Below are 20,001 nucleotides of genomic sequence, written 5' to 3'. Positions count from 1 at the left end.
ACGACAATCATTTATGGCCGTTGGTGTCGAAATCTATGGAACCAAGTTTGTCTGTTTGTGTATTAGGGCTTAATTTTCTAAAATTTCTTTCTCTAGCCTTTTGTTTATTTCTTAGTCCGTATTGATACGACGTCGTTTTCTATGCATTTTCCCTTTTTTTTTGAGGGAAAAGAGAGATTATATTAAGGAGCACACGTACATGGGAGATGGAGATGACCCTCCACAAAGGACGGGGGTTCATTCCAAACATGATGTGTCAAAAAATCTCTCGCAGCCTTTGCCAACTCATGGGCAATGGCATTTTGCTCACGACGAATATGAAGAACACTAACATCAGGGAACAGTAGTAATTCTCTCCGACAAAAGGAAGCAATTAAACCAAGCTCCATAATATTCCTCTTATCGAAAATAATAGCATCACACGCCTTCTTGCTATCCGATTCCACCACGCCTCTCGTGTACCCAAGTTCCTTAATCCATGAGAGGGCCTCCTTTATACCTATCAATTCTCCTTCTGCAACACTACGTCTCCCCGGCAGCTTGATCGATTTCCCTACAACAAAATTCCCATTGCTGTCGCGGATGGCTAAACCAAGACCCATAGTGTGGTCATGCTCGAAGAACGCAGCATCCACATTGCAGCGTATAGAGCCTGCAGCGAGAGCATGCCAGCCCCGACAAGGAGTATTATTCATGTGTTGGGTGGTCCTCTGAGAAGGCGGAGCTCGAGACATCCTCCAGTCGGATAGAGCGACAGCAGCAGCCACCGCAGTCGTGGCTGGGACCAGCGTACAGTCGTTCCACACCACCGTGTTTCGATCCTTCCAAATTTGCCACATAAGCATGCAAACTTTCACCTTGAGATCCTCTCTCGAATTGCATAAAATGTGGAAGAGAGCGTCTTTGAAAGACTCACAGCTGTTCGTGATCATGTTGATGAAGATCTGCAAATGGCTAGTTCTCCAGCAATCTTCCGCGAAAGGGCAGTGGAAGAAAACGTGCCACAGGTTCTCATAGCCTTGCCGGCAAATAGGGCATTCCCCGCCCACAGCCACGCCACGCGCTAAGAGCCGATCTTTTGTAGGGAGGTTATTTCGCGCCGCTCGCCAGAGGAAATTTCTGACCTTCGGGGGGACTTCCACCTTCCATAAACGTGCCCAATGCCCATCAACTCTGTAGGAATCATCGAGGATGAGAGAACTCGCAAGTCTATAAGCAGATTTGACCGAGTACCTGCCATTTTCAGTGAAGTGCCAAACAAGTTTATCCGGTCCTGAACCAGGGAGCAGCGGGGTGCTGAGAATCGCCTTGAGATCTTCCTCTCCGACAAGATGTCGAAGAAGGTCCACATTCCAGCAGAGAGAGCCGGGAGATATTGTTTCCTGAACCGTGAGACCAGCAAGTTCAGTATGAGAGACCCCTAAAACTCGAAAATCTTCTTTGGTGCGCAGCCATGGGTCCTCAAAGAAACGAACCCTCGTGCCATCCCCAATCCTCCACCTTATGCCTTTTCTAACAAGATGCTGTGCCGAAAGGATGCTACGCCATGTGAAACTCGGACTATGGCCAAGCTTGGCCGTGAGGAAAGTATCTCGAGGATAATATTTAGCTTTGAGAACACGACTCAAGAGCGAATCTGGCTCGTCGATTAACCGCCATCCTGTTTTTCCTAGCATGGCAACGTTCAAAAGTTGTAAGCTTCGAAAGCCAAGACCACCCAACTTCTTATCGACACAAAGTTTCTCCCATTTCATCCAATGAATACCCTTACCAGCCGTTCCTTTGTGACCCCACCAAAACGAGTTGAGCATTCGTTCCAACTCATCCGTCAGCCCTATAGGGAGGGAGAAAATTGCCATGCAGTAGGACGGAATCGCTTGAGCGACACTTTTGATGAGGATTTCTTTTCCAGCTTTCGAGAGCTTCTTGCTGTTCCACTCTTGGATTCTATTCCACATTCTATCCCGGAGAAACTGGAATATCTCCTTTTTCTTTCGCCCAACAAGCGAAGGGAGACCAAGGTAACGACCCGTGTTAAGGGGCGCAGAGACACCCAACATAGTCGAGACTGCCCCACGAGTAACATCATCCACATTGGCACTGAAAAAGACCCCAGACTTTTGGAGATTAATCGCTTGTCCAGATGCTCCTTCGTACATCTCTAAGACCCGTTTAAGAACACCGCACTCTTGTACTGAGGCTCTACAGAAGAACATGCAATCGTCTGCGAACATAAGGTGGGAAATAGCCGGACCACCTCTCCCAAGTTGAATGCCATGGAGTGAGCCTCTATCAATCTCGTGATTCATCATAGCCGAAAGACCTTCGGCGCACAAAATAAAGAGATAGGGAGAGAGGGGGTCCCCTTGGCGAAGGCCACGCCTCGGGGTGATCGGCCCCACCGCTGCGCCATTCACCAGAACGTCATAGGTTACCGTTTGGACGCAGAGGTTCATCCATTCGCGCCATTTGTCACAAAAACCAAGGCGTCTTAGCACCGCATCAAGGTAGCTCCAATTCACTCTATCGTAGGCTTTGCTGATATCGATTTTCAAAGCAAGAGTGCCAAATTTCCCTCTAACCTTCCTCTTCATAGTATGGATTGCCTCGAACGCAATAAGAATATTATCCTGAATCTGGCGACCTTCCACAAACGCCGATTGGGCATGGTCAATAAGCCCTGGCAGCACATGCTTCAATCTGTTGCATAAGACCTTTGAAATGATCTTATAGAGCACATTGCACAAAGCAATGGGGCGAAGTTCTTTCATATTAGAAGGGGAGTCCACCTTCGGAATCAAGGAGATCAGCGTGTGGTTAAGGCCGAGAGGAAACATACCATCAGTTAACCAAGAGGAGCAGCTGTGAGTGATATCCGGCCCAAGCAAAGACCAAAATTTCTGATAGAATTTAGGATTGAATCCGTCAGGGCCCGGCGCCTTGTCGGGTTGCATCTGTGAAATAGCATTCTGAAATTCCTCAATTGTGAAATCCTTGATGAGCTCATTATTCTGAGCATCATTGACACAAGGACGAAGTCTGTCAAGTACTTGATGGTAATCAACATTACAGTTCGGGGCATCGAAGAGCTGCACAAAATACTCCATTGCAACCTGTTTGAGATCATCAATGCTGGTAGTCCAGTTGCCATCCTCACGTTGTAGTTTAATAATAGAATTCCTCTTGCGTCGAGCTGACGCCATAGCAAAGAAAAATTTGGTATTACCGTCCCCATCTTTAAGCCAGTGTTGCTTTGCTCGCTGCCTCCAATGAGCTTCTTCCCTGAGATAAAGATCTGCTAGTTGGCGTCTAGCATGGTTGAACTTGCCTATAGAGAGGTTATCTGTGCGCCCCAAAAGAGCAGCGATATCACGCTGCAAACGAGCTTTAGTTTGACGTTCATCATTATGGAGATGCCGTGCCCAAGTGGAAATAGAATCCGAAACAGCCGTGAGCCTATCCAAGATTTCAATGCCATTTAGGTTGGTCCAACAGTCGCGAACCACATTATGAAAATCCGGCTCCAAGCACCACTTGTTCTCGAAGCGAAATCTACGATTGCTGTTAACAGAATGCTCGAGTTGACACTTCAAGAGGAGAGGTACATGGTCAGATATTGGAACGGTGAGAGGCGTGAGAGTAGCACCAGGAAAGAGAGCCTTCCAATTCGTCGTGGCCATGCCTCTATCAAGGCGCTCTTCCACAAAGTTGCTGGTACCAAGACCTCGGGACCAAGTGAAACGATATCCCATAAGAGGGATGTCAGAGATACCACACTCAAGAATGGCCTCACGGAAACCAGAAAACAGGTAATTGGGATGATCCACGCGGCCTCTCTTATCCTCGGGGTCCAGTAGATCGTTGAAGTCTCCCAAAATGATCCAAGGGAGTGAGTGGAGATGAGCAAGTTGTCTGAGAAGACGCCAAGAATCCCTTCGTCTATTTCTTTCAGGGTGGCCGTAATAGCCAGTGAGACGCCAGCTTCCCCGATAGTCATTAACTTGCATATCAATATGGTTGTTCGAGTAGCCAAGTAACTGACACGTAGCCGACGACTTCCATAGCATGCAAAGTCCGCCACTACGCCCAACACAATCAACGGTGAAGCATCCTTCAAAATTCAACCTCGAACGGATCTCTTCCATGCGGTGACGGGAAGATAAAGTCTCGCATAGGAAGAGGAAAATGGGCCTGTGAACTCGCACGAGTTCACTCAGGATCGGAATTGCAAGAGGTTGGCCCAAACCTCTGCAATTCCAGCTTATAATATTCATTGCTCCCGGCTGACTCCGTAGCCGGAGCCCGCCGATAGTGAAAGAGGGGCGTCAGAAGCATCCTCGGAGTGTCTCACGGGGAAAACCGCCAACGCTAGAGAAGATTGGTGTTCATTGATGGAGATGCCACGTCTTCGTTTTCGTTCATCAGTATGGATCAGTGAGCTGTCGTCTGAAATCATTGAGTCACGTGGAAAATCCTCATTGCTGATTTCATGCAAAACTAACCGATGGGAAGATTGGGGCCTAGGATCTCGGAGAGTAACGGAATCCTTATGAGGGAAAGATATGGCCCGATTTTCCGCCTCCTTCCTTTTCGGTTCTGATAACGGCTGCTCATGTGAAACCCTAGGACCCGCCGCCATTGAACTAGGGTTTCCTGAATCAACATCAGATCTAATCCACTTATCGCCGGCAAGGCCCGTCGTACGTCGGTCCGCAGCCTTCAGGTGAACACCCCATTCGCGCGGGCTGTCCTTTGTAGCCTGATTGAACATTAATTCACAGTAGCTCTCGGAGTGACCTAATCTGCCACACATGAAACAGAAAACATTTAGCCTCTCGTACTTGAACTTAACAGTAAACGAAGAACCATCTTTGTGCTTGAGCTTTTTGAACCGCTTGAGTGGATCATCGACCCGAATCCCCACTCTGATTCGCATATACTGACGCCAAACCCCGGATGAGTTTGTGCTATCATATTCAAGGAACTTTCCAATGAAATTTCCGAGCAGACGCCCCACTCCTTCAGTTAGAAAACCCGCAGGGAGATCATGAACTTGAACCCAAAAAGGGAGATAGTCCAGTGGGACACTCAACGGAAATTCCCCCCGTTTGAGTTTGTGTAGGATGAGGGGGAAATTTCCAAACGCCCAAGGTCCTCCCTCAAAGACTCGTTGAAGATCGATTTCGTGGAAGAATTGGAAAATGTATCTGCCGCTTCCAATGTCCTTCATAAAGACACCTTTGCCCGGTCGCCAAACGCTAGCAAGACGGCTACGCATCAAGTTGAAATTAATGGGTTGATCGGTGAGGAAGCGTCCAACCAAGCAAAGTTCAACTGAAACGTTAGATCCACCAGCAATCTCGTCATCCAAAACGAGTTCGTCGTCCTCGTCTCCAAGATTTAGGCCAGCCATGTGAGTTTCCATGAAGGGGAAGAGAAAACGCAAAAAAACTGAGGTCTCAACGAAGGAGAAGAACAAAGGCTCTCAACAAGGGAGAGAATAGAATTTTTTTACAGTCCGTAGAATTATTCATAGGACCTTTCACATTTGAACTTGCATTTTCCCTTTTTTTAAATGTTGAATATTTACACATTTGCTTATGGCTATCATGTAGGTGTTCCCGTGAATTTTCGGCTACAATTTATGAAAAATTCGAGCTTAAACTGGTGATAGTCATTAATATGAACCCATTTAAAAGTGAAGACCCTAGTATTAACGACATTAAAGTGTGGACATAGAAATAAAAGTGACCTTAAGTAAGGATAAAATGTGATATTTCCCTTTAACTATATTTAATTAATCTGTCCAAATTCTAAATCATACTAATAGTTTTTATTGGTATTTTCTAAATACATGATTAGAAATTTATTAGAATTTATTTTTCAAAATTCACTTTCCTAGTAATAGTAGTTTCAGTTAACATTACTTTTCAGTCAAATTAAATGAGTTCTAAGGGAGATTTGTAATATGATATTGCCTTGTATATGTGCGTAGCGTATGTCGGTATGTGTAGGCGATTGTTTTTAATTTATTTTTTCCTAATAAACCAAATACACAAATGCAAAAGACATATTCTTACGCTTGTACACTCAATATTTCATTAGACCTTTTTGGATTTACATTTTATGCATTACAAAATAAAATTGACATAGAAACAAATGCATAAAAAGGTCTAAGAACATGGAACATTTTATATCGTTGTTCTTAAATCGTTTTTAATCTTTAAAAATAATAAAATAAAAAACTTGGTGATATTCTAACGAGTTGATTCCTGATAGAGAACGATGGTTGAGTAGAGAACATAAGTTCTATTTGAATATATTACATTTACTTCTGATTTGATCAGTAAAAAATGGGTGCCAAAAAAGAATTTGAATTAATGTTTTGATGGATTTCAGTAGCCAGCACTTGTAGAAAAACCTCTTGTGTAATTTCAGCGAATATCCAAGCTTCTGCAAAATAACATTAAACAAGTAGCTCTAGATTAAATCTAATATAAAATATTTTTTTATTATACCTCGTGCATTTTATGATATTATACCATGCTTATATATTTTTATTTTTATTTAGCGCAACATGTTCATTAATTAAAGCAATCAGAAATATTAACAAATCGAATCTACAGAATGACACTGGATATATAGGGTGGCCAAATATAAAGTATGAATGACCAAATGTTGGTTATAATAAATAAAACTCAAAATATAGTATTATATTTGTGTTGAATAATACGTCATGACCCCATTTTGTTGAATGTTAAGGAAATCATCCACACAATAAACTAAACCAAAACTTGATTGTTATGAAAACCATCTGCAAACTTGATTGCTGAATAAAAAAAATTATTAGAATTTATTAAATCAAAAAAATAAATAAAAAGAATTTATTATAATTTCTATGATTAAGTTCCCAATCTTTTATTATGTTCTATTAATGTTAGCGTATAAAATACTTGAAAATCTAGGATAAAATACTTACAAATGATGAGAACACACAGAAACTTTAGTTGACAAGTAGTAGACCACAACTGAAATTACAACAAGAGCAAAAACAGAGAAAATACTTCTATTATACTTCGATTAACCAATTAGGGTGTGTTTTCTTAGGGTTGTAAATTTATTATGGGAAAGTAAGGAATACAAAAATATTATCATTTTGAATTCCTCCTTCCTTTTCCTCTCATTTTCTACAAAGAGAATTTCACCAATTTTTCATCATATATTTTTCACTCTAATAAAGAATAATATTATTGCACCAAAAATAGAGGTATAATATTATCTTTTCTTCGATTAAAAAGAATTAATAAGAAAGGGTGAAATTCTCTTTTGTAGAAAATGAAGAAAATAAATGAGGGATTTAAAGGTAGACATTGGAATTATACTATGTGATATTTTTTATATGAACTACCTGCGATGAAGAAGAAAAAGAGATAATGTTTTAGAGTCCACCTAATAATATTCCGCCGTCCACATAAGATAAAATGTTGCCGAAATTTTAATTCAAGACAACTTTTAAAAAGTTCAAAGTTTATGTATTAATAGATAAAAAATAATAATGTTGGTTAAAAATCAAAATTGGGGTGTACTTAAAGTATTTACACACAATTAATCCTGCTTTTTTCACAAGTATTGATATTTTTATTCAAATAGTATTAATTATTTTTACTAAAATCATGTCTTCTTGTCTTGATAAAAAAATAAAAAAAAAATTATTGAGGAAAACAAGTCACTTTTTTCAATGTACTTTTATTCATTATAATTGTTACTTTTCTCAGAACAATTGTAATTTTAACCATAAGAAGGATCACTTTTATTTAAAACAACTATGACTTTTTTTAGAACAACTAACATTTATATTCAAAATAAACAGCAATCACTTTTACTATGTCTTCTTGGCAAAATATAAAACAAATATAAAAAGAAATACTGACACATTTTTATTTATAAGAATAATACTCTTATTCATAAAAATTGTAACTTTTCTTCAGAGCAATTGACACTGGTATATATGATGAGTCGTGGATCGAGTGAGGAACCGCGCTCATAGAAGTTTTTGTTTATATTAGAGGCGCACAAAATATTCCCATAACACTCACACAAGCTATATATGTTAATATAGAAGAAAAAATGTCATTATCAACTTATGGCTTAAATTTTGGCGCCTTCTACAAAAATATCATGATCTTGAAGATATCCAAAATAAAAATCTATATTATTTCAAAAATAACACCGAATAATATTTTGGTGTCAAATTTGCGATTTGGCGCGTAGAAATCCTACATGTCAATGTGTATCCAATTTTTAAACTAGATTTACATGCAGAACTTCGGTGTGCCAAGTCATAGATCCAGATTTGAAAAAAAAAAAAAAGTCATAGATCCAGTGCCAATATTTGTATACCATGACTTTTTTAAAATTTCTTTTTATAAGTCAGACTTTTGTAAATTTTGAAGGTGATCATATTTTTGCAATACGCGATAAAATTTAGTGTATAAATCGATAAAAATCTCTTTTTGGGTTCTGAACGAGTGTAGGGGAATGGATGTAAGCGAGATGGTTACCTAGTGATGTTGGGTTGATGAGGTCTCGTACGAGCTCCACAATGCTGATTAGGTCTCTGCTGACATGTCTGCATTTTTATTTATTTTATATCTCTGAGGATCAACTTTTTATAAATCATATCATCACATAAAGCTTATAACATGCTATAGCTGGATCTTACCCACAACTCTGACTGAAAAGACCCACGGCTACTTCTACTTGAACTCTGTATGTAAATAGGAGCTCAAGCTTTACTTAAATTCGTATTACAAGATTATCATATCATGTTTAAGTAGTTTTAGTACTTGCCTTGGAGCTGACCGAGGATGGCGGACTTGCCTTGGAGCTGACTGAGGATGGCCTTTCCGACTGACACGCTCTCTTTGACTTTGGTCCCAGAGAGAGCTGGCAAGGTAAGAGATGAGAGTGAGAGAGAGAGAGAGAGATGATACACCCGCAACAAATATTCTACCTTGTTGAACTCCTCTGCGAGAGGACTTTCCTGGAGTTTTTCACCAGTTGACGATCTGTTTTCCTGCACAAAAGAATGAATCCCATTATTACTGAATACAAGTAAATATATTATATAGCTATGATATGATCATATGATGATTCATATGTTACTGTTAATTTGTTCACTCGTGGAGTAAATGTCATGAGTAGAAACTTGAACATGCCACATTTTTGGAAATTCTTGATCACTTCTCTGTTGGTAAGTATCAAGATTGTATGTTTAGTTTCTCTGCTAATTTCTGTGTGAACTTGAATCATTAATTCACAGACAAGAGGAAATGCTTTAAGTTTTAGGTATCAATGACGACGTACCTTAGCTGATGAATGGTGATTGGCCCTCTCCCTAGTCTTGAAGTGAAATTCCTGATCAAAAAAGGATACTCAGATCCCAAAATGAAATAGATTAAATACCTCATTGAATTACTGAGGGAGTTGCTTTCTCTTCCTTTTTTTTTCCTTCCTAGAAATCATACTGAAATATATGTTGCGAATAGGTAGCTGAGACGCACATCTGGGGAAAATGCAAAAATAAAATAAATTAATGCAGCAGGAAAACATAATTTACTTGAAACTCTGTAAGTGGTGTCTTGCTCTTTCTTGGTGGGGGTAAGGAACGAGCCTGCAAAATCTACAAAAAAGAAAATGGAATAATAATGTTAATAGTTTTTTATAAGATGAAGTGTAATTATTTAGGCTCTTGTTCACTGCAATACTAACTTTTCTGTTTGATGGATTATGAGCTTTAAAGGAACCCTTGCTTTTTTGGCTTTCGGTTTCACTCGAAGCAGAACTGTTCTTGGATCTGAAATCCATGAGAACAGGAAATTTCATTAACACATTGGAAGTCTACCTACACGAGATGCACGAAATTGTCTGAGAAAAAGCGGCATATACCTTCGCCTTTGTGATCTGAACAGTGTTCCCAGCTCCGGTTCTCTTGGAACAGTAGCCTTTCAATTGAAAAAGAAATGCAACAGAAACAGCATCAGAGATAGTCTCCAGCATGTTATTGTAGCTAAACAGCTAACAAAATTCTGTATGAAACAATACCTTCTTGGATGATTTATGTGACAATGAAAACTTATGCTTTAAATAGGACCCCTACATAACACAAGATTCACATACAGAATAGTAAGTGACCAGTAACTAGTCATAGTAGAAATTGACAAAACTTGAACAGAAATTTCCAAATATTGGAACCATCTCTTTGTCATTCTCAGTACTACTCCTCAATTTATCCTAGCACAACTAATAGAGTTATTCATTTGGCTCTTGAAGTAATTGGATATTTGGATATATCATTTTTATGTTCATACTACATATACAAAAGGCTGAGCTCATTAAAAAAATTTAAGCCTCTGTGACATAGAATGTATGACTGATTACCTTCTTCAAGAAACCAGTCTCAAGCTTTTGTCGCTTTGTTGCATGATTTTCAGATCCAATGGAACTCTTTTTCTCAGATCCAATGGAACTCTTTTTCTCAGATCCAATGGAACTTTTGTCGTCCTGCTTGGCCTGCGTTCTCTGGAACCTGGTAAATGAGAGATGTGAAAACACATATAAGCAAAACAAGGACACGAATACTTCCAGTATGCAGGTTCAACTACGTGGAACAATAACTTTTGATAGTAAGACAGCAAGAATGACACGAACAGCAATCTAATTTCAAATTATTGTCTATCCCTAATTCTGAGAATGAAAATTAGACCTTGTGCAAAGGTGGCTGGATTGTTGGTTGTCATGCAGTACTGCATTTTGCTTTGCCAAATGACTAGCTGTAGGTTCCATAAAGTTTGCACTGCGCGGTTGAGATAAATTATGTGAGGGCTTGGTTTTAGGCTTTGCTGCATCCTCAACTGCGACATTGCCTTTTACTGAAGAAAAACATATAAAAAAAGAGATTAATGCATAAAAAAAAAGCAACAATTATCATATACCAAAAGAAAATGACAGAAACTCTCGAACAGAACAACATGCATTCGGTAATAACTATCTAAACCAAGCAGAAAATTCTGCATTAAACGACATTCCCACAAAGTTAACAAAAAAAGGAGTCTGATCTTAAAAACCAAATGAGAGCTAGTGTAACCTCGCGCATCCAACTTTTGCTCCTCTAGGGAAGCAATTTGCTAACAAAAATTTCTAATCCATGACTCGATTTTGAAGGAAAATCAGGGCATATCAAATGGTATGAACTGAAAGGAAACTTGGAAATAATAGTATCTTTCAGTGCAGATGGGTCATAATGCCATGAGCTTCATATCCAATCTGCTAATTTTGAACAGATGCTTGTGAAATAAACATGTCAATGATAGAGTAGAAGAAAGAGAAAGATATTCTTTTTAGCAAATTGCATCCCTAAACAAGCAGAAGTTCTTCCAATTGAATTATGAGTTTTCAATAAGTATCAAACGTATCTAATATTGTGAAAATGGAAACAGAAATTGATAGATGCTTTAAAGACTAAATCAAGCAATAATGTTTGTTTTCGTATGACTGAAAATTAGCCAAGAGTAATCAGGAGCCACACAACATATGCATAAAAAAGTAGATGAAGTGATCAAATCTATTTTTCACCATTGTGATTCTGCTAAAATTAAATCTATTTATGAGCACAGCAACAAAATATACGATTGAGAGAAATCGACAACACTCATATTTTACCTTTGGCATTCTTTTTAGAAGGGGGGAATCCATGCCTGCTATCAGTATCCGAACTGCTGCTAGTCGACTTGGTGCCTTTTCTGGGTTTTGATGATTTACAAGAGCTGGGCGAAGCTGGCGCAGGCAGTATTTTCTCTAAATTCAACTGCACAATAAAAGCTGGATCCTCACCCAAATAACAAAAATTCCACAAGTTAATAAACAATCAAAATGATCGAGATCAATTCATTTGCCAATCACAAAAAATAAAAGTCGGATAAACGAAAATCAGAGGCAGAGAGAGAGAGAGAGGGAGGGGGTTAAGAGAGGAAAATAGAAGGGAGAGAAACTGACGAGAATTGGGATAATCTCCAGAAACTTGGAACCAGCGCTCAACCTCCTCAATCTCGGAATCACCCTCGGGCCTCGTGAAATCGAAGAACTGAGAGGCGTCGAACTCGTACTCCTCGTCAATCTCGACGTGACAGTCTTCAACAAAATCCTCCATTTGTGGTCGATTTCGCCTATTGTTCCATGCTGGTTTTGTTAGAGGAAATCGTTGAGTCCTGCTTCTCTCGGAAAACAAACGCAACGGAGATTTCGACGACGGCAAGGAGGGATGAGAGGAGGAGAGAATGTATTTGTTTGGAAATGATTGAGCTTTTGTGATGACAATGCGAACTTCTCGTGCTCATTGGAAAAGAAGAGGAGGAGAATAATACAAGACTAATATAGTTTCTTTACAAATTTAGCGCCATAGGCTTTCTCTGCCAGTTGCGAATTTAAATTTGTGGGCCCCTTTTTTGGAATATGATTACCTGTCATTTACTAATGCTAGTAGCAATTCTCTTCTAACAAAATATTTTTAAATATATTTTCTTTTGTTCATGGGTATCTTCTAATTTTATTTTATTTTTATTATTTTCGTCTCTTCACAAAATATTTTTGTAGTTCATCTTTATAATTAACTAGTACATCCTCCCGTGCGATGCACGGGCCACGATATATTTATTTATTTTAAAATTTTTAATTTATATAAATATATTACTCCCTCTGTCCTATTCTAATAGGTTCGTTTTCCTTTTTGAGACGTCTCACTCCAATAGGCTCGTTTTTCATTTTCAGTAAAGAAAATGTACCTAATTGGTGTAAACCACGTCACTTACTCCTGAAAAGTAAGTTTCTTAATAACAAAAAAGTTCTATTAATTTAAATATTAGTATTTGATAATTTATCAACTTAATGAGTAGGAGTATAAGTATTAAATTTGATGAGTATTGTATAATAATTAAATTTACTGATTATAAAGCATATAATTTAAGTGAATCTCATTTTGAGCAAATAACACTAAAACTATCAATAACAATATTAATAGACGTCATATAATAATTTTGGGCTCTTAAAAGTACGAACTGCATTATTATTAAAAGTTCATATTTAAATAGCCCAAAAATAATTACAAAAATAGAAAAAATACGAATAATATAAAAACAAAATACAACAACAAATATGTTCATACAAACAAATAAATAATTTGTACATATTATTAAATAAATCTATATTACATTTTAAATTCTAATTTTAAGATAATTAACTATTTTTTTACAAATTCATATTGAAATTTCCTTCTCCTTTGCATTAAATTAAAATAATTATAATCGAACAAGATTTCTGTGCTGCAGTTTGGCAATCAGTACCATCTCATTTCTGAACTCTAATCCTTGACCAGACCTTTTTGAAAGCCTTTTCACAGCCACAAACTGTCCATTCAACAACTCTCCCTGCAAAATATTTTACTATCCTCAACTCTTGATTGTATGTAGACAATGTAAATAAAAGTGAGATTATAATATTACCTTAAAAACAGGTCCAAAACCACCTTGTCCAAGTTTGTTAGTGATGGAAAAGTTGTTGGTTGATGCTGCTATGCTCCCCAAACTGAAGATTGGCAACTCATGCCCACTTTCTTTCCCATCTGCATTCGTCTTTCCAACGAATAAATTTGATGTTTTATTTGTTCTTTTAATTAAAAGAGAAGAGAACATGATAAATTTTGTGAAGAGAGATTAATATATGAATAATATGATAACGTGGAGTGAATAAGGAGAGAGGGGGAAAAATGAAAGAATATAGAAAAAGAAAGAGGAGAGAGAAATATAATCACTTTAAAATTTTAAATTATAATAACTTATTTATTTCAAATTCACATTTAATGATTTTTATATCAAATTAAAAATCTTGTCATGATCTTTAATTTAAGATACATGTCAAATATATTTTCATAAATTAAATTTAAAGATTTTTAAAAAATCGTCTAAATGTGAAAAATAGGTTAGAAGAGAGAAAAATTTGAGAAAAAAATGGGTGAATGTATAAGAAAACGAGGAGAGAGAAAATGTGGGAAAAAATGATAGTAGATGAAGCGTAACTTATCTCACATTTTTACTTTTCTCTCTCCTCTCACCCCACTCTCTTTTAATTTCTAAACTTTTATCCTTAATTGATATTATAATTGCAAAAGAGTAAATACATAAAACTGTCCACTTTCATATTGTAAAGATAAAAAATGTCCACTAAGATAAAAATAATAAAAATTGTCCACTTTGTGACTGAAATGACCGAAATGCCCCTCAGCCTAAAATAGCCCATTTCATCTCCTCTCCCTCTTTCTCTCTATCTCTCCTCTTTCTCTCTCTAGGTCTGCGAATTTGGGGATCAATAGCACGGCGGCGGTGGCGCCGTTCAGGGCGTGCTTCGGCTTGGAATCGATCGCGAGGACGACGGCGGAGCCGGCGGTGCCTGAGATTGAGCAGGTTTTTTGGGAGGGGGGGGAAGGATGCTGCGACGTGGAGGATGAGGCGGTCGAATGTGATGGTGGAGATTGATCGGATAACGACGTGCCTGGGATTCGTGGACGGCGGTTCGAGCCCGAGGACGACGGTGGTGATCGGAGCGCATCAGTTGGAGGAGAAAACGCCGCCGCCGCCTTTGCTGCAGATCTCGCGCCGGACGGTGTCGAACTCGACTGCGAAGATGGCCGCAGATCTGCAACGTTGTCCCTCGCTCCGCCTCTTCCGACAACGAATTGCCGTCGCATTGCCTCCTCCAGCTGCAACGACAGATCTGCTCGCCAGCCACAGATCTGCTCGATTTCTTCTCACAAGAGAATCCACGACGGAGCTATCGAGCCCGCCGCCTCCCTTGCGAGGGGGGAGCGGTCTCGGCGGCGAAGCGTCGGATGTAGACGAAGAAGAAGCCGAGGAAGAACATGGCGGTGAGAAGGACCAGGATTGCTACGGCCATAGAGGAGTCGAAGGCCGGAGTCGGTTCCACTGGAGGTCTTCTGGCGGCGACGGTGTTATTGCCGCCGGCGGTGAGTGGGGATCTCCAGATGCTTGTTTAAAGTTTGATGATTTTGACTAGCTTCGTAATTTTAGATGATTATTGTGTAGGGGTTTTTGAGCATGAGTTAGATGCTTATTTGTGTATAGTACACAAATAAGGTTTGATAAGTTGTCATATTGAAACCTCTGAGTTTTGATGTTCGTAGATTTCATAGTTTTATGCGTGTACTGAATTTCTGGTGAAATTGACTCAATCTGTTGTGAATATCTTTGTCTTGAGAAGTTGACATGGATAATTTAGTCGAACTCAATTTGAAGTTTTTAGGTTCTTATGAGAATTTTTAGCTTTGATCTTAATGTGTGGTTTTTTATTTTGATTGTGAAACTGAAACATTTTGATTAATGTTCTTGAATTCACGACCAAATTTATGAATTCACAACTAAAATTAAATTCACAATCAGATTTATGAATTCACAACTTAATGTCTTTAAATTCACAACCAGCTCGATGAATTCACAACTTAATATTCTTGAATTCACAACCAGCTCGATGAATTCACAACTTAATATTCTTGAATTCACAACCAGATCTATTAATTCACAACTAAAACTCGAATTCACAATCAAAATAAATTCTAGTTTTCGTTGTGAATTCGACTGATTTTGAATTCACAATCAAAAAATTCTTATTGTGAATTAAATTTAGGTTGTGAATTCACAACCAAAAAAATCTGGTTGTGAATTAAATTTTGATTGTGAATTCGACTGGTTGTGAATTCACAAACAAAAAATTCTGGTTGTGAATTCGATTGGTTGTGAATTCAGTGTGAATTCACAACCAAAAATTTTTGGTTGTGAATTCACATTGGTTGTGAATTGCGGGATTTTTTAAAGGGATGATGTAAAGTGGACATTTTTTTAATTTTTAATGTGAAGGGTATTTTGGTAACAGTGGACATTTTTTAAGTTTTTTATTTTAGTGGACATTTTTTATCTTTACAATATGAAAGTGGCCATTTTAAAAATCCACTCATTGCAAAAATGCCATTAAATTGGCGGGAAGAAAACTGGTGTTTTATATATTATATAGATTTTACCAACTATTATTACCCTCATAATTACCTCATACTCTCTCCATCCTTATAAAAAGTATATATTTATAAATGACACGAATTTTAATAAATTAGATGAATTTATTGTGAGTGGCGAAAGAATCTCACTTTATTGTAAATAAAAAAATTATAAAAAATAGACTGAATACATTTTATAAGGACGGACAAAAATGATAAATTAGATACATTTTATGAGGACGGAGGGAGTATTATACAAATAAATTCACCATTTTTATTATAATTAAGCCATAATCACTAAATTAAAGCATTAATGTCTAATCCCGCTAATTTTTTAATAACTCATTATAACTTTTTCTAATTCATGGGACTCTTCTCTCACTCACTAGATATACAATTCAATTTTCTCAAAACACGTCTCTACTATTATTAGGAAAATATTTTATGAACGAAAAGAGTAGTATATATCATCTCATGGAACTCAATACTATATTTTACATATAAGAGCGTATTTTACAAGAAAACTACTGTCACGGCTGCACAGGAAAAGGACTTTGAGGGTCCTATTGCCTCAAAGCTAGTTACTCAAAAGGGGATGGAAAATACGGAAGAAGGGAAAGGAAAGAATAAGCGAAGATTCCCCACTGACAGTGTTCAAAGCTGACACAACCAGTGGCACTACCCCGCAGCGTGGCTTTGGAACTCAGAAAGAAAACACCAAATTAAAAGAAAATGTGTCATTCCTTAAGAGCCAACTAAAAAGCTTAGAGACTGAGTTGAGGGAAAACGCCCCGGAGACCGAATTAAATGAAAACTTTGACCAAGGAGAACAAATATTTGAAGAACAGTGGAAAGAACCACGACGAAGAAATCAACACAAGTTCATGGAAATTGTCACGTCAAGAGAAAGGGAGGGGCGCAATGTTGTTCACCACAGGATACCCCGGCTCAACACCAGCCCCTTTTTCGATGAAATTTTGTTAGAACCCTTACCTGTCAATTACAGACCAATATCATTAAATTATGATGGGACAACAGACCCAGAGGAGCACATGGCCAGGTTCGAGGGATTAGCTGCGCTGCATCAATATGCTGAAGGTATCAAATGTCGGATCTTTGTCACCACACTCTCGGGGGTCACATAGCGTTGGTTTCGTAATCTAAAAGCTGATTCCCTTCACTCTTTCGGGGATTTATATCTCACGTTCATGAGATAATTTGCCAGCGCTAGACAGGTGAGAAAAACGGCTATGTCATTAATGGATATAAAACAAGAGGCTCATGAGACACTGAGAGAATATGTCGCCCGGTTTAACGTGATAGCATTGGATGTACCCGACGCAGAGTCACAAATCAAATGATATGCATTTGTTAAGGGCTTGAAGCCAGCGCTTTTTGATAAGCTCCAGATAACACCTTCACGAGATTTTGATGACATTATGGCTGTTCTACCCAGGTACCTACAATTGGAAGACGCCAAGGCAACAAGGAAAATAGAATCTGACAAGCACCGATCAAAGATGAGTGACAATAATGCTGAACATAATGATGGACATTATCAACGGGCACCATACAAAGGGTTACCACCAAAGATTCCAACAATGGCTGTAGAAACGCAGCGCACACCACCCCGGGCGACGCGGGATGAAGGAGGGGGAAGAGATGAGGATGATTTGCGTAGATGAACACCTCTGAATAGGCCCGTGGATGAAATTTTCCATGCCATCAAGGATGAACGCTGGTTCCGAGCACCGTGGGACTATACCCAAGGAGATCCAAAACCTGGACGAAATAACTCTCTATGCGAATGCCACAACGCGTACGGACATTCGACTGTGCAGTGCGGGCACCTCCAACATCAGTTGGAGATTTTGATACGGAAGGGGTTGCTAGACAGGTTCGTTAATGGACTTCACAGGAATACACCTAAAAGGCAGCGTAATGATAATCACAATCGTGGGCACGATGATAGAAAAAAAAGGGGAGCTCAGGGAAGAGAAAGATGAGGTGGATACGAAGAACATAGGGGCCATGCAGAAAATAGACACAATGAGGAAAGAAGGCAAGAAGCTCCTAAGCGGCCCCCGTTCCGACGAGAAGTACACATGATCACCGGGGAAAATGGTACGCCCACATCTAACCGGGCAAAGAAGCAGGTAGTACGCGCGGTCAAGACAGGGCATTACGCCCAGACGGTAATGGCCATAAATGACACCACTCTCGATCCAATCATTTCATTTGGGCCAGAGGACGCCAGGCCTCTCTTGTATCCACACGACAATGTATTGGTGTTTACCGCTGAGATAGTAGGATGCCTGATCCACAAAATGTTTGTAGACTCAGGAAGCGCAGTTAATATCCTGTATCTTGAATGATGGAAAGCCATGGGACTGGAGGTAACTATTGAATCTACCAATGCATGCCCCACTGTATGGGTTCTCGGGCGAATTAGTAATGCCAGTGGGAATGATCGACTTACTAGTAACTCTGGGACGAATGAATGCAAGCAAGACTAGAATGGTCAAGTTCCTAATCATCGATGTGAATTTTTAGATTTAATAAAATATTTATTTGAAAAAACAAGAAATTTAAATATAATAGCAATTTTTTTAAAAAAAAAAATGAAAAATTCAACGAATAGACGACGGACGTGGCCGTGTCGTCTATTAGCTAATAGACGACATGCGCCGTCCGTCGTTTATTAGCTAATAGACGACACGGCCATGTTCGTCGTCTATTAACGCCCCCTAATAGACTACACCTTCATTTATGACAGGCGATTTTCTAATAGATGACACGTTTCGCCTGTCATCTATTAGCATTTTTCTTGTAGTGTGATCCGCCTATTTTTTGTAACTTAATCTTGCCTAGGCCTAATAATATTCAAAGTTTGATTAAGTTGTTTTGATTTGGACTTAATGCTTCAGGAACACACATGTATAACTATTGTGCCCACATTTGACCTCACAAATTATTCACCTCATACCCAACTTCGACTTAGCCCAAACCAGGAATAAAGACTTAGGTAGACATAATAAAGTAAATATAAAGACAAAGAGAATAACAAAAAATAACATACTTTGTATTTAAAGTTGAAGGTCTAAACGGAAAGCGATTTCTGCCCGACACCAACTTATGGCAAAGCAAATAAAAACATAAAACAAAATTAAAAGGTGCGTCTCAAACTTGTTCATTTCTCGCACTCAAACATAAAATGATAAGGCGATAATAAAAAATGAAAGTGAAAGGTGTTGGCCACGGAGCAACAAGGTTGAACTCTTTCTCAGGTAGAAATGCTCCCATATTTATAAGGTGATAGTGGGCTACAGTTTGGCCCATGAATCAGGGCTGGCGTCTGTGGCTAGGAATGACAACGGAAGATTTTTTCCTTCTACGTCAAACCCTAATATCTGCTGAATTTCCTCGCTTTGGCAAGTATCTTCCCGAAAAGGTAAGTGAATTCATCTTTCCTTCTTGACTTGCGATCGAGTGCACCGCTTTGCCTGATTACCGTCTAAAATCTGCTTCTCTCTTTGATCTCTTCACCTTTGTCTTCTATTCTTTCGTCTCGGTCAAAATCTCTGTCCTCATCGGCTTCGCGTCTGAATGCGACTTGATCCCGCATGGTACTTAGTTTGGGTAAAGTGCACAGATGTTATGTCCACTAATGACTTCGAATTATTTCATCTCTTGCGGAATGATTGTTCTGCTCACAAACATACCTACACATCATGTACCCTTCAATGTATCTTCTCAAATACAAAAACACAAAAAGTCACAAGAAAAGACTCGATAGACCTAAACATAGACTCAAAATAGCACAAAAAATGAGTTTCACACTTCTCACTGTTTTTTAATTCCTCTTTAGTCTAATCTTAGATCTTCAC

At 38.7% G+C, this 20,001-nt stretch overlaps 2 protein-coding genes across 3 annotated transcripts; both read right to left on the bottom strand.

The window, feature by feature from the left end:
- Nucleotides 1–4,270: 4,270 nt before the first annotated feature.
- On the bottom strand, nt 4,271–5,413 carry LOC131019004 (uncharacterized protein At4g02000-like). The gene has a single exon (XM_057947691.1). The coding sequence runs from the start codon at nt 5,411–5,413 to the stop codon at nt 4,271–4,273; it is 1,143 nt and encodes a 380-aa protein (XP_057803674.1).
- Nucleotides 5,414–6,172: 759 nt separating this feature from the next.
- Nucleotides 6,173–12,398, bottom strand: LOC131014460 (protein TPX2-like). 2 transcript variants are annotated; one of them, XM_057942436.1, is made up of 14 exons: nt 12,055–12,398; nt 11,722–11,880; nt 10,766–10,931; nt 10,441–10,588; nt 10,105–10,155; nt 9,949–10,004; nt 9,772–9,856; nt 9,620–9,682; nt 9,367–9,417; nt 9,014–9,076; nt 8,851–8,946; nt 8,723–8,767; nt 8,562–8,629; nt 6,173–6,453 (listed from the first exon to the last, which is right to left on the bottom strand). In XM_057942436.1, the coding sequence occupies exons 1-14, from the start codon at nt 12,206–12,208 to the stop codon at nt 6,435–6,437; spliced, it is 1,224 nt and encodes a 407-aa protein (XP_057798419.1). In that variant the 5' UTR covers nt 12,209–12,398; the 3' UTR covers nt 6,173–6,434. The 2 variants fall into 2 exon arrangements, with proteins under 2 accessions (XP_057798419.1, XP_057798420.1); XM_057942437.1 differs by lacking the exon at nt 8,723–8,767 and having other exon boundaries at nt 12,055–12,397.
- Between the last annotated feature and the right edge of the window lie 7,603 nt (nt 12,399–20,001).

This window comes from Salvia miltiorrhiza, chromosome 3 (genome assembly GCF_028751815.1).
Source record: "Salvia miltiorrhiza cultivar Shanhuang (shh) chromosome 3, IMPLAD_Smil_shh, whole genome shotgun sequence".
Taxonomy (NCBI): Eukaryota; Viridiplantae; Streptophyta; class Magnoliopsida; order Lamiales; family Lamiaceae; genus Salvia; species Salvia miltiorrhiza.
The sequence above is the reverse complement of the archived record's forward strand: the minus strand, read 5'-3'. Positions and strand labels throughout refer to the sequence as shown.